Consider the following 15,273-nt stretch of genomic DNA (forward strand, 5'->3'; position numbering starts at 1 on the left):
GTGACATTCTATAATATGCCTATATCTATCTATCTATCTATCTATCTATCTATCTATCTATCTATCTATTTAAATATATCACTCTGATAAAATTGAGTGACCAGATGACTGAGGCTGAAAGCCTAGTTAGGGCCTCTTCCTCTCCCTAAGCCCAACTCCTCACTCACCAGGGTGGAGACTCAAGGAGAGGAGTATGAGGCGCATATGGGAGGGGAAAGGGACTAGAACCCAGCCTAGTGACTTTGTTTTAACTAATTATATCTGCAAAGACCCATTTCCACATAAAGTCATGTTCTGAGGTACTGGGGGCTCAACACACTAGTTTTGGGGGGACATGATTCAACCCATAACAGGATCACTGAGGGTGAATTTGGTGAATACCCTTAATTTAAAAATGTAGAGCAAAGGCTCTGCAAATGCAATGCCATATTTTATTTAAGTAATTGAGTACAGCAATTTCTCAGAAATTCCTTTTGCTTTGTATTTTGAGTCCTAAGACTTCATTCAGAAAGAGTCAAGCATTTGTGTAACCAATGACCATTAATTAGACTGCTTATCTCCAATATGGTCAATGCCTGGCAAGTACTGTTTTATTGTAAGTGATCTTGTATGAGTAATTCACTTATATGGGCCTGTGCTTTCTTTAAATTTTTTTTTTAATGTTTATTTTTGAGAGAGAGAAAGCAAGCAGGGGAGGGGGAGAGAGGGAGACACAGAATCTGAAGCAGGTTCCAGGCTCTGAGCCATTAGCACAGAGCCTGATGTGGAGCTTGAATTTGTGAACTGCAAGATCATGACCTGAGCTGAAGTCGGACACTTAACTGACTGAGCCACCCAGGTGCCCCTGGGCCCATGCTTTCTTATCCATGAGAGGACTGGACTAGAGTGTTTATCTCAGAAATATCTGAAGTTTATTCTTTGACGTTTTTACAGCCCACTGGGGGATATAATAAAAATATTTGAAAACATGCTAAAAATGTTTGGCTACATGATAATGCAGAACAAGAGTATGGAGCTGGAGACAGGAGATGTTTGAAAGAAATCACGATTTGGGGCCTGTATGCCTGTTACTCTCATGATTTAATCTATCCTTCCTGGAACACTGCCAGCCACATGGTTAGATATTCGATAAATATTTAGCAAAGGAATGAATGGAAGCAAGAGGTGACATAATACTGGGAACTGTTAAGTAGTGTGGATACTCCTTATAAGTAGATGTGGGGAAACATGATCCGTTTACTCCGGAAGTGTCAACATAGGACAGAGAATTGCTAATGTGTGTGTTCATGACTGCATGTGTTCACACTGTGATAAATGGTTTTATGCATGTGTGTGGATGGTAAGGAAAGCTTGAGAATTTCCCTTAGTAAGAAGAATCTTTACAAACAGTCCAAAGGTAATGTCATTTATGAAAGTCAAGTGCTCCTACATGTGCCCTGAAATTCCCGCTCCCTTTAGGCTATAAGTAGGTTGGCCTTGAGGCCCACCTCTGAGTAACCAGCCAGGGGAGGTTATTATAGCCAGGGCTTTCTAGAAGTGAGTGGGAGGAGCGTGTCACAGAGGTCCTTCCAGTATGCAGTGTGGCCAGGCTGACCCTCACGGCCCGAAGTGGCCTGAGGCTGAGCAGACCTTGGAACGAAAGACACTGAGACCTCACCCACGTTTTCTGACTGCTGGTAGGTTTACCTACCTATCCGCGCTCTTGCTGTCCAAGAGACTGACAGGACGGGACGCTTTACTGCCTCCGGGCCAGCAGAGGGAGCCAGCCGCAGCGCGGAGCCGAGAGCGCGTCCCAGGGCGCCGGCCGCACTGCGCAGCCGCGGAACGCTCGGACTATCCCCGCCCCGCGGCGAACCGAACCGGGAGGCAAGGCGATGAGCGCGGCTGGCGTGGGCGTGGGCGGTCGCCGCTGGGCGCGACTGTCCCGCCTCGTCTCCTTCAGCGCGACCCACCGGCTCCACAGGTGGGGTGTGCCCACAGTGCCCACGCAGGGGGGCGGGGCGCGGGCGCGGGAGCGCAGGTGTGCGAACCGAGGCGCGCCCCCTGCTTCCCTGGCGACCGCGTGACGGTGGCAGCTGGAGTCCAGCGGAGGAGGCCGTGGGCGCGGTGGCACGCGGCGCGGACCGCGGAGGCTTCCTCGCTGGCTCCGAGTCTTGGAGCAACTTCGGGGTTCCTCACATACCCCAGTAGAGCGCGAGGGGTTGCTGCGACAGTCGGAGCAGTGACACAGTGCTCAGGTGACACAGTGCCAGGCACGTGGTGAACATTCCGTAAAAGTGAGCTGCTCCGAGGTGCCAGGAGCGCTAGCCACGTAACCAGTACAGCTACGACAACGCAAGTTTACCCACTGTTTAGCACGGATGTCGTGAACCCAGGCGATCCCTTTGGTGAGGCAGCTCTGAGAACAGGGAGCGTGACAGGGATTTGAACCCAGAGCATTCACGACTGCTTGAACGCACCGAGGAGTTGATGTCGAGGCGCGTTTTGCCTCTCCTTAGCAAGTCCCGCTCTCAGCATAACGTTTCCCGGTCTGTGAAACGAGGATAATCATTTCTAACAAGGGTCATCCGTTCATTCACTGGGCAGGTATTTGGCCATCTTGTCAGGTCTTGTGTCAGGTGACAGGTGTTGTGTTAGGCAGCAGCGATCAACACTCACCCGTCCTCGCCTTCTGTCCCGAGCGCGCCATCTGGCCAATCTGGTGAAGGACATAGGGAGGGAATTTTGTGCAAAAGCTTTGTGAGCTGTAGCATTCTAAATGTCATTGGGTGAGCAGGAGGGAATGGGGGAAAATAACAAAGAGGGTCTCAAAAAGGAAGGGGTGGTATAATAGGGCATTCACATAGGAGGCCTCGTTGAAGATGCATGGACGATTGGACAGGTGGAGTAAAAATTCATGAAGAAAATTGTTTCCTGGGGGCCCCTGGGTGGCTCAGTGGGTTAAGCATCAGCCTACCGCTCAGGTCTTGATCTCACCGTTGGGGTTCCAGTCCCCAGTCCGGCTCTGTGCGGACAGTTCAGAGCCTGGAGCCTGCTTCAGATTCTGTGTCTCCCCCTCTCTCTATCCCTTATCCCACTTGTGCGTGCACTCTCTCTCTCTCCCTCTCAAAAATAAATAAACTTGGAAAAAATTTAAGAATGAAAATTGTTTTCTGCCTGGAAGAACAACTGAGTATTGTAATTTTAAAGTTTCACCTAGGGGCGCCTGGGTGGCGCAGTCGGTTAAGCGTCCGACTTCAGCCAGGTCACGATCTCGCGGTCCGTGAGTTCGAGCCCCGCGTCGGGCTCTGGGCTGATGGCTCAGAGCCTGGAGCCTGTTTCTGATTCTGTGTCTCCCTCTCTCTCTGCCCCTCGCCTGTTCATGCTCTGTCTCTCTCTGTCCCAAAAATAAATAAACGTTGAAAAAAAAATAAAAAAAAAAATAAAGTTTCACCTAATCTGAATACCCCTCACTGGATTGGTGACGTTTGTGGCAGTCGTTAAGTAAGGCGTTATAATGCAAGGGTGTTAAAGAGGAGCCGCAGTAGGTCACGTAATTATTTTTAAGGAGAAATGAGATTTTAAACCACTTGAGGACAGGCATCTTTTATCATTGTATGTCCTTGCTTCGTTCGATCCATGCCTAGAATGTAATAGGTACCCAGTAAATGCTTGGGGAGTTGAAAAATAGAAGGGCCTTGAGCAGATCAGTTGGAATCTTGCTGTGGAATGAGGGTGTGGACTTTGTTTATGCTAATTTATATGGTACAGTAGCCTAATTAAGGGGCATACACTGCTTCCTGACAGCTGAATAATGAAATCAAAATGATTTATGACTCTCCATTTGGTGAGCTAAAGTAATAATAAATTGTGAAGCTTTTCAAAAGCTAGAGCAACTAATGTAGGGAACAGAGAAGGTATCTGAACTTGTGACGTTGATTTTTTTTTTTTCAGCAAATGTCTGAGTAACGAAGAAAACTTGAAACTGTATGGGAAATGCAACAATCCAAATGGCCATGGGCACAATTATAAAGGTAAGGGAAAAGGTGATGAAATTTTAGCCCTTTCAATAAGGATGTAATCAGCAAATATAGTCCTAACGAGTCAGAAACCTTATGGGCAAAGCATGAATACCTTGAGCCTTGAATATGCAGTTACATGGAAGTTCAGAATGAAAAAAATCTGTTGTCTTGGTTGGATGTGTCTTAAATTTTACCTTGTATCTGCTGTGTTAGAGATAATGAATGGTTTAAATAATATTTTTTATCCTTGGCTTTAGTGTACATAATGAGATTTTTTTGGCACCACGTTTCCTCCTAATTAGGTATTGTTGAGGCTAACGTTAAAATTACACTGTATTCTTTGAGTAAATAATGACAGACAAAAGGGAGATATTGGTTAGGAACCTGCTATGTGGCAGGAAAATAACTTGGGTCTAAAACTTTGCCAGCAATGTTCCAAGAAAACAATTTATGCTCTAAACAAGTATGAGAGATGTGATTCTTTGAGATAAAGCCGGTATCTCAAAAAACAGCTACGTAAGCCATTGCATATCATGGCATATAGTATGGTAGAGTAAAAAGATTAGAAAAGGTGTCAGAAGATCAGACTTTCTAGTTTAGTTACTGCCTCTTGATCTATGATATTTGTTATTCTTAGTTTGCTCTCTTATCACGTAATACCTAATGGCGTTTGCACAGAGCTGAAAAAAAATATATGTTATTAAATTGTAAAACACTCTGAGCATCATTTTTCAAATGCTTCGTTAACTTATAGAGCATTACCGTAAACTGGATATGTTTATGTAAGTAAAGGCATCAGAGTTTTAGGCCCATTAGTGGTTTTGCTTGCTCAGAAAGGTACCGCCCAGCATTGGGCCACCTCGATGTGTAGCCGGACTTCTTTCTGTACATACTCTGCTTTTACAGGCAGTGATCAAGCGGCATCTCCATCCTACCTAGTGGACATTCTTACCCAGTGCATCAGCCTCGTAAATAGAATTTACACCCTTTCTGGCTTTGGCCAAAGCTCCTGCTAAGCCTCTCTGTCTTGGTTGAGTCTTGCTTTCATTAATAAAGATGTTAACTAAAAGACCAGCCGTCTTAGGGAAAATATAAATAGAGTTTTGTAGGGCAGAGATCTAATACTTAATTTATGTTGCTAACTTGTGCTTGGGTGTTATCTGTTGAAATTCATGTGGTTTTTTGGTATTCTGTTTTCTTTCCCATAGTTGTGGTGACAGTTCATGGAGAGGTACGTGTTGAAAATATCTGTGTGCTTTGCGCAGATTGCTGGGCCTTCTCAGCCAACATGATGGATTCTGTGTTGAAAAATTCTGTTCAAATCAATATTGCTTCATTGTTGGCCTTTGTATATGGTGAGCTCCTGTCATTCCAGACCTTTCCTCTCCCAAAGGGTTATCTTAATCTGCTATATGTGGACAGATAGAAGATCAGTGGTACCATAAAATGGATACCTGGAGCACCTGGTGATTGTCTCAGAGATGAAGGCAGATGTGGGCGCGATTTCTGCACATTGTACAGCCTTTAATAACTTAGCAGAGGTTTAAATATGAAAAGCATATTATACTAATATTCACCTTTGTTTATTCTTCAGATTGATCCTGTTACAGGCATGGTTATGAATATGACCGACCTCAAAGAGTACATGGAGGTAATGTCATGTTGGGTCCTCTAAGTATATTTGATGGCCCCCGTTTTTACTTTCCCACCTAAGTATCTTCAGAGGTTCCATGACCTTGTGAGCAGAATTGGAGGAGTAGATGGAGGAACTACTCTCATATTTTTCTAAAGGTGTTTGGGTGATTTAAAGGAAATAAGTCACAGTTGAATTGCAGTGATGGGAATACCTGTAACATGCTCATCTTGTATTCCCTGCTGCCATATCCTGATTTCCTCCAATTAACAGGGATCACATAACAGGAGTTCAATGAAGGACTTGCTGACTGTATCATTATAGAAGTCCTGCAGTGTCAGAAGCCTTAGAGATGATCTCAACCAACTTCTTCATTCCCTGGATTGAGAGAGGCCGAACTTGCTTTAGGTTGTGTGGTTAGTCTTTTACAAAGTTAGGAGTGGACTCCCTTCAACCCAGCTTTGGTTTTATTATTATACCATGTCACCTGTCTGTTCAGTTCCACTCTTAAACTCTGCTTCTTATTCTTGTTCTGGAATCCGATATCTGTCTTATAAAAATGCTACTAATGATCATTTCTTCCATATTACTTATCATTCATGTATTCAGCAAGTTTGCCTACTCCGCATAAGTCTTTGAACTAAGCATCAAGAGTACAAAGACGAGTGAGACACAGCCTTTACCCAGAGAATGCTAACATGACTTTTTCTAGGAGACAATACTAGGTGCTCAGTAAGTTTCAGTTGGATAAAATGAATAAGAGATTCAGCATATGAACAAAGAGCAGTGTGTTCTGAGTACATTAGGAAATCTATAAAGACAGAGTTTTTGCATTTACTGGAGATTTAAAATATATACACAGAGTGTTGTACAATACAAGACAGCAGTATGGGAAATTTGAGGCGTCTCATGCATGCGGATGGCCAAATACTGGAATACAGGTTCTCTGTACTCTTCGCCACTTTTGTGTACCCGAGTGACACCACTTAGTCCCCTTAGTGGAAGTAACTCATCATGGCATGTAATAAAGTTAGATGGGGCCTGTGGAAGAAACTTCAGTGGGAAAGTTGGGACCTGCACTGGAATTGAATAGGAAACAGTATTTATTTTCTTGATGTCCATGTAGAACTGCCCTTAATTTGATCTGTTTTAAAGGCTATTTGGCTTAAGGCTTAACTCTTTTTCATATGGTTCTGGTTTTGCTCAAAAAATGATTGCTGTTATTATTAATGTACCCTTCTTGGAACCATACCACTGGAAAATTAGATTGTTTCACAAATGCTTACATTTTGTACAATAGCCAAAAGTAAAAAGTTAGAAAGAATAAGGCAGTTGCTATTCTTGCCACCAACAAGGGAAAACGTTATGTTAATATATATAAGCATTAGGAAGCAACGGTCTTTATATATTTATATTTTTTCTCCTCTAAGAGTCCAAGATAATTCTTAAATTACTCCTCATAGCAGAAATTTAGAACTACTTACATAATTTCACTCTCAGTCGGCTTTATAAAATGTTAACACTCACTGGATCCTTGTTCTGATGACCTTGTGGCATTGTGCTGAAGCTAAGACTGTATGGAGAAGTATTTTTGGTAATTTTTAGACAGAATTCACGAAGTGTTAAACTGAATTCTGAATCACTATGGCTGGTTACAAGAAAGCTGCAGTGAATTCTCCTGTACGTTTTGATTTCTTACATCTTTGCATTTAGTAATGAGGAGAACCAGTCATTATGGAGATTTGGGCCTTGCTTCATTTTCCAACTTTAAGCTTTATTTTGTGAGACACAGATGGAGTCCTTACAAGCACTGAGTTAGTGACTAACTGATAAGGTAAGGCTTCTAGAGGCAAAGATAGAACACTTTGGAATTTGAGTCATAAATGGAACCAGTGATCTTTTTCCTTTGTTTTATCTACAGGAGGCAATTATGAAGCCCCTTGATCATAAGAATCTGGATCTAGATGTGCCATACTTTGCAGATATTGTAAGGTGAGTGTGACCATCTTGCCTTATGTAAATAGTAGGAAAGAAGAATTGCTGTTAACATTTTATCTGACTGGTAGGTGGTTCTGAAGTTTTATTTTAACATTATTTTTTAAATCCAGAATTTCTATTCTCTGTAAATATCAAACATGAAATTTTGTTCATTTGCCTTTGATCTTCTTTCCTTTTTTTCCTACAGCACGACAGAAAATGTAGCTGTATATATCTGGGAAAACCTCCAGAAATTTCTTCCTATGGGAGTTCTTTATAAAGTAAAAGTATATGAAACTGACAATAATGTTGTCGTCTATAAAGGAGAGTAGCTTTAAGGGGTTCATATTGTAGAAAGATTAATTTCTTTCCACATTTGAAAAAGGTCTTTATCCTCTTGGACTATTAAAAAGTCATCACAGAATTGCTAGAGCTTCACCTTGTGTTCTCGTGCCTAATTTATTGAAATCATTGTGTGTAAGACCTGTTGTGTATTCAAATATATTTTAAAACAAAATTTGTTAAAGACATTCTGAGTGTCATTTAGAGAATCCTTTATAGATTAAAAATCACTTCATTTTCAGTAAAATGTTATGGTGTGGAATTTAAAAGCAAAATAAATCAATTTTTGTTTTTCCATTATCTCATTTTTTAGTATTCATTTTTTCCTTGGTATAAATATGAATGGCAAAAATGTTTATAAGACTTACAGTAGGTGAAACTTAAAAAATATATATATAGGTGGCCACATAGTCCGAAAACAGACAACATACACTTCTTGATTACTTCTCAGGTGTGCTAAGGGCACAAGATTATTCAGTGAAAATAAGGCATACAATCACTTTAGGTGATGCATTGTAAGTGCATATACAAGGATTGATGGAAGTACCGGTTTAGTGCACACTGTTCAAGGCAGTTTTGCACAGCTTGTTGAACTATAAATTGCTAGTGAGGAACATGACATTCATTGAACATTTATTGGAATATCAGTAAACTATTTATTATGTATAGTTGTCTATGTTTCCAGACCTTATGGCCACCTGAACAATTTAAATTCAGAAACCTGAAGAATAATCATATGTATTAAATCCTATTAAAATAATCAACATGAAAAGGATATCTTACACTGTAACTCATCTCTTACATATGGTTTTTCCTAATGGATCCCATTTTGTTCTTAACATTAAACTTACCTGCTTCAGTTGAACTATATTCTTGGCACCTAGTATCTTTTCTTCATGACTAAATCCGCAAGAAAGGATTTGCTTGCTTCGCACAAAGAAGTGTTCTCATTTGTATTCTAAACTTCTTAAATGTAGGGTTTTATTTCACTGTCCACATAGCAACTAGCACACAATGGATTCTCAGAATGTTGCTACCTGGAAATAGTAGAAAAAAACTTGTGCAGTGACTACTAGAAAAATTTTCAGAGAGGTACCCTTTTGTTTTGGACAGTTAGTAACTAAAGGATATTTTGATAAATTTTGATAATAATGCCGTGCCCATTTAATGATATTTGAATGTGTTTTAGTTATCAAGCACAATTTTTGTTACTTATACTTGTATATTCTGTATTGATTATTTAAAAGACAGGATTTTAATTCCCACAAATGCCATGAAAAGTGGGTATTATTCCCATTTTACAGATGAGAAAATTAAATTTCAGTGAGTTTAAACTGCTTGCCTAAGATCACTCAGCAAATAAACAGCAGACTGAATGTCTGACACTCAGGGTCTGTCTGACTCCAAAACACAGACTCTAAAAACAGGGTAATGGAATAATGTATGTATATTTCAAGTTTTTTTTTAATAAATCTAATTTTATAGATCTGATATCATATTAGAAAAACATTACTTTTCATAGTAGCGTAGACATGGCAGGGGTTTGTCGTTCATGAGTTGCTTCAAGAGAACCTTTTTTTTTTCTACTTACTTTCCTTAGGAAAGTGAGAAGTCTGTCTGTCTGACTGTCTATCACACTGAATGGGTGAGCGAATGAGGGCAGGACCAAAGATAGTATATAGGTGGTTTTCTTCTGCCTCCCTAGAACCTGCTGTCAGAGACCTTATCAAGCTGTTTTGTAATTGTTGCTTTACCTTTTTGCATTTTTCACCGCCCTGAATTCCTTGTGGACAAAGTCTTTATTCGAAGCAGAGTATCTAGTAAATAGCACTCAGTAATTTTTGTTTGATTAAATAAATGAATGGCAGATTGGTAGGAACTGTTGAAATTTTGTAGTACCTTATATATAACGGCCCCTTGGTAAATGTTTCTAGGATTGAATAACACGAGAGTTTTGAGGCTTGAATCCTGGTCCTTGTGCTGCCACTATTCAGCTGTGTCCCTCTCATCTCAGAGCCTCAGATTTTTTGCCCATAACATGAATGATTGGACCTGAGGCTTTCTGAAGTTGCTTCTGCCTGTTCTCAGATTTTATATCTCTGTGATTTTAAATACCAAAGGAGTACATAATAAATTAGAGAAAGAAGATTATTCTGGGGTGGTGACATTTGGAAAAGCTTAGTAGGGAGGTCAGTCCTGAATGGTAGTGAAAGTGATGGGGTAGGAGGGTGGCCTTTGGAATCCAGAGAAAAGCAGGAACACGTACTGAAGGGGCACACATCCACTCATGGTGGGAATGGACAAAGTGTATTTGGGATGAAGTGAATAGATTGATCTTAAATAGAATAGTAATGAAGTGTGAGTGTGTAATGGGTAGCTAGCTTGGAAATACAGAATGGGGACAGTCTGCGGGCCTTGAATATCCATTTGGTTTCTGTCCTTTGAGCAATAGGGAGCTGTTGAAGTTTCTCTGTTTGCTTTTTTTTTTTTTTAATTTTTTTTTTTTCAACGTTTATTTATTTTTGGGACAGAGAGAGACAGAGCATGAACGGGGGAGGGGCAGAGAGAGAGAGGGAGACACAGAATCGGAAACAGGCTCCAGGCTCTGAGCCATCAGCCCAGAGTCTGACGCGGGGCTCGAACTCACGGACCGCGAGATCGTGACCTGGCTAAAGTCGGACGCTTAACCGACTGCGCCACCCAGGCGCCCCCTCTGTTTGCTTTTTAAGGAGAATCACCAGCTGGACACAGGGAAGCAAGGAAAACCAGTTGCAGAGCATTTGTGGGGATCCAGAGGGGAGGTGATGGTGGCCAGATGCTCGTGGAGCAGGAGGGATGGAGTGACAGGGAGGGAGGGTAGAGCTAAGGTAGTGCACTGCCTCCTGTGGCCTCAGGCATTGTGCTGAACCCTTTCTATTTACCTCACGTTATCTTTGTGACCACCCGGCAGGGGGAGTGGGCTAGTTATCTACTGTAACATAACAGATTACCCCACAGAAGGGCTCAAAACATGATTATCTCACAGTTTGAATGTGCCAGAAATCTGGAGGTGGCTCCCCTGGGACCTCTGGCCCAGGGTCACTCACAGGCTGCAGTCATCTCGGGGATGGATTAGGAAGGGTCGGCTTCTGGCTCACTTGCTCATGCTCACGGGGCTGTTGGTGTGAGGCCTCAGCTCCTTCCTCCCTTGCCCGCCATGGGGGCGCCTGCATAGAGCAGCTTGCTTCCTCAGCATGAGCAGGCCAGAGGGCAGGGAGGGTTGTGCCGCCAGTGAGCACTCTCACCAGCACAGTGGGGGTCCCAGTCTGGTAAGCAAGTCACATATCTAGATTCTGTTACTTAACAGCAAGTCACTAAATCCACACCACACTGGAGGGAGAGGACTCCATGTACGTTCTACTGTGTGAAGTATGACGAGGAGGAGAGCAGGAAAAGAGGCTGGGGAGCTAGGCAGGGGCTGTCTGTCATGCTCTTTTTGATGGCAGGGGAATAAAGCACATTTCCTTTTGCAGGAGTGAGTATCAGCAGTGGTTGTTTCCAGTGGAACTCGTGGGTTTTGTGGGTAGATACATATAAATACCTTTATTTTTTTAATTAAAAAATATTTTTTTCATGTTCATTTATTTTGAGATAGAGATAGAGGGTGTGTGGTGGGAGGGGCACAGAGAGGGAGACACAGAATCTGTGTGACCATCCTGCAGGGGTAGTGGGCTAGTGACCTATCTACCTGAAGCAGGCTCCAGGCTCCCAGCTGTCAGCATAGAGCCCCATGTGGGGCTTGAACTCACAAACCGTGAGATCATGACCTGAGCTGAAGTTGGATGCTTAACCAACTGAGTCACCCAGGCGCCCCCATATAAAGCTCTTTGAAGCACTTTAAAATTAAAACCAACTCTAAAGTGAGATGTTGAGAAAAGTTACATTGACCATATCGCTATGAACAGAATGACCAGAACTCAGCTATCATTTGTGTTGCCTGAATGGATGCAGTCGCCACCAGTGGGTTGTAAAAATGGCCAGAATATGATCAGTTGTGCATATGAGGCCACTAATAGACTAGATCTATGGTAAGTGTCCGTTTTGTTTTTTTAAACTCCAAACTTGTACATTCCTCTTGGAAATAGAATTATTTTAAAGATGGGAAACAGATTGTGCTCATTTTGCTTTTGTTATGTCTGGGATATTTCTAGCCTCCCTTGCACACAGAAAAATCATTGTTAGTTTCACACAATTTAACTTTATAGCAAGATTCTGTTGCAAGACACTTTTGGAGAATGTCCCAGACAAACGCAGTCTCCACATAGCTGCAGAGAGAACTGCTATCACCACAAAAGAAAAGTGAGGGAGTGTGGTTCGTGCACCGCAAGGGTTTTCGGAGCAGCAGTGAGGCTTTCACGCAGCTTGTCAGTTGGTTTGCTTCCTTCAGAAGCCAACCACCTGCCCCCACTGCAGTCTGTCACCGTCAAGACGGGAGTATTAACCATTACGAAAAGAATTAGGGGCGCCTGGGAGGCTCACACAGTTAAACATCCGACTCTTGATCTTGGCTTGGGTCATGATCTCACAGTTCGTGGGCTTGAGCCCCACATCAGGCTTTGCTCTGATGGTGTGGTGCCTGCTTGGGATTCTGTCTCTCCTCTGTCTGCCCCTACCCAGCTTGTGTGTGCGCACACTTGCGCTTTCTCTCTCAAAATAAATAAACGATAAAAAATAAAAGAAAATAAAGAATTAAAATACGGCCCTGTTTTGTCTTCTGGTTGTCGGCTAAAGAAACACCATCCCAGGCTTACATTCTTAAAGATGCCCAAGAAACAAGTTCTCTGTACATCTGCCCAAGGTCAGCTTTGGCCAGCCAGTTTATTAGTGAAAACTCCCAACTTACTGTAAGTATGAACTCAGTTTAAAAACCTTTTTTCATTTTTCATAAATGTCTTAGTAAATATGAGCCCTGTGACTGATGACAACCTGAAGAAATAGAAGGGCTAGTGTTGCCTTTTACCTTTTGAAGTTTCATTTGCCTGCAGATGGAACCATGGATGGGTGTCTCACGGGCATCTCAAAGTTCACCATTTTCCAAAAGTGAACTTCTGATTCCTCCTTCAGAATTTATTCTTCCACCAGTCTTCCCTAAAAATGCCGATACCATCCATTCATTTTTCAAGCCAGAAATCTGGGAGTTGTCCTGGATTCCTATCTCTTACTTGTAATCTGTCGGAAAGCTCTGTCAGTTCTTCCTCTAAAATGTGCAGGGATTTTGGTCTCTCCGTTTCCAGTGCCACTGACCCCAGTCCAAACCGCTGCCATTTCTTGCCTAGATTATTGACTTGGCCTCTCCGCTGGCCTCCTGCTTCCACTTTGGTTCTCTTCCATACTCCTTTATTAGTTCTTCCCCTGTCTCGTGTCACCCCTTGAAAGCTTCCTTTTAATTTTAAAATATAATCCAAACTTTATGCTCCGTATGATGCAGCCACTGCATATCCCCAGCCTCCAGCTGTCACATTGTCACATTGGCCTTTTCTCAAGTCCTAAAGCACTCCAGTTTCATTCCAGCCTCCAGATCTTTGTATTTTCTGCCCTTCTGCCTGGAATGCTGCCCCTTACCCCCACCCCCTTACCTCTTCATAAAACCCATCATTCTCCAGACTCCAGCCTAGATGTACCCCATTTAAAGAATCCTTCCTTGATCACCCTGTGTAGGTAGAAATCCTCTGTTATTTTCTATTATAATACCTTACACACTCCCCTTTCTTGCAGTGTCAAAACTTTTATCTGTATTTCCTTTTGTCTCATTTATTTTGCTTACTAGTTTACTGTCTTTCCCAATCATGGGGATGTTGGCTTCATGAAAGCCAGAGCGCCGTTGTGTTATTATTCGTATTTCCCCAGGACCTAACCTAGTGCCCACCACCCAGCGGGTGCTGAATAATTAGTCATTGAATGAGTGAACATGCCTGCCATCTCTACAGATATAGTGGAACCTGGTTTGGTAAAAACTTTGAGATTTAATATCAAACTTTGCGAGTATACTTCAGATAGGTGTTACTCTTTGTGTGTTTCATCTCAGAGAACAACCATCACAGAATAAAATTAGATCCCCTAAGTATTTGTCAAAACCTATTTATATGGCAAATTTTATCTTCCTGGAAATTTTCTGTTTCCTTTTGTGGGTCAATTTTGTTTTAGTCCTTGACTACTCTTTGAAGTAAAGACAAGCTAGACCATGCCAATGAAGGATCTTTTAATAAACTGCTGTCCTCATGACCACACCATCGTTGGGTAGCAGCCCTTATACAGGTGTGCACCGACAAGTGCTCCCTTTATAATAAATTCAAGATTGGTGGGTAGTCATTGTCCCAGCTTTTGGAGAGTAGGTTTGCCCCAGGCAGAGAGAGCCTCAGCTGGTATTGCAAAGAATGCCTCTTATCTTTCCATCTGTTTGGCCCCTAAGAACAGGGTTTTTTGTAGAGCACAGAACTTAATAGATCTGTGGCAACACTGAGGCAATTACCTGTTTTTTAGCAAACAAGGGCCCAGTTTTGTTGCCATAATAACTTTGAGTAATTCCCGGAGTACTAGGGAGAAAGTTAAGGCTCCATTCTTTTTTTTCTTTTAAGTTTATTTATTTATTTTGAGAGAGCTAGTGGGGGAGAGGCAGAGAGAGAGAGAGAGAGAGGTGGAGATAGAGAATCCCAAGCAGTCTCTGCACTGTCTGTGCAGAGCCCGATGCTGGGCTCAAACTCATGTAATGTGAGATCATGACCTGAGCAGAAACCAAGGGTCACACGCTTAACCGACTGAGCCACCCAGGTGTCCCACCATTCTTTTCTTTTTTTTTTTTTTTTTAAGTTTATTTATTTATTTTGGGCAGGGGAGGGGCAGAGAGAGAGAATCCCAAGCAGGCTCCATGCTGTCAGCACAGAGCCCAACGCAGAGCTCTATTTCATAACCCTGAGATCATGATCTGAAGGCTCCATTCTTTTTTTTTTTTTTTAATTTTTTTAACGTTTATTTATTATTGAGAGAGAGAGACAGAGCTTGAGCAGGGGAGAGGCAGAGAGAGGAGGAGACACAGAATCAGAAGCAGACTCCAGGCTCCAAGCTGTCAGCACAGAGCCTGATGCGGGGCTCGAACTCACGAACTGTGAGATTATGACCTGAGCCAAAGTCAGACACTTAACTGACTGAGCCACCCAGGCACCCCTGAAGGCTCTATTCTTGAAGGAGAAAACTGTGTTTAGAAGAGGAAACAAATGCAACCTGACCAGATTATGGCATATAATGTTTTCCACCCTCATTTGAGATTGGGTAGTTAACTAACTT

At 42.4% G+C, this 15,273-nt stretch overlaps 1 protein-coding gene across 2 annotated transcripts in view; it reads left to right on the forward strand.

The window, feature by feature from the left end:
* Positions 1 to 782: 782 nt before the first annotated feature.
* The window catches only part of PTS (6-pyruvoyltetrahydropterin synthase), a 31,658-nt gene continuing 17,167 nt past the window's right edge, over positions 783 to 15,273 (forward strand). The window contains exons 1-6 of one of the 2 annotated variants that reach the window (XM_030332101.1): positions 1,738 to 1,963; positions 3,934 to 4,013; positions 5,210 to 5,232; positions 5,596 to 5,652; positions 7,556 to 7,626; positions 7,820 to 8,253. In XM_030332101.1, the coding sequence (XP_030187961.1) occupies positions 1,875 to 1,963; positions 3,934 to 4,013; positions 5,210 to 5,232; positions 5,596 to 5,652; positions 7,556 to 7,626; positions 7,820 to 7,943 (444 nt within the window). In that variant the 5' untranslated portion in view covers positions 1,738 to 1,874 and the 3' untranslated portion in view covers positions 7,944 to 8,253. Of the gene's footprint in view, positions 1,964 to 3,933; positions 4,014 to 5,209; positions 5,233 to 5,595; positions 5,653 to 7,555; positions 7,627 to 7,819; positions 8,254 to 15,273 lie in introns of those variants that run through there. The other variant, XM_030332102.1, reaches the window with a different exon arrangement.

Source organism: Lynx canadensis, chromosome D1 (genome assembly GCF_007474595.2).
Source record: "Lynx canadensis isolate LIC74 chromosome D1, mLynCan4.pri.v2, whole genome shotgun sequence".
Lineage (NCBI taxonomy): Eukaryota > Metazoa > Chordata > Mammalia > Carnivora > Felidae > Lynx > Lynx canadensis.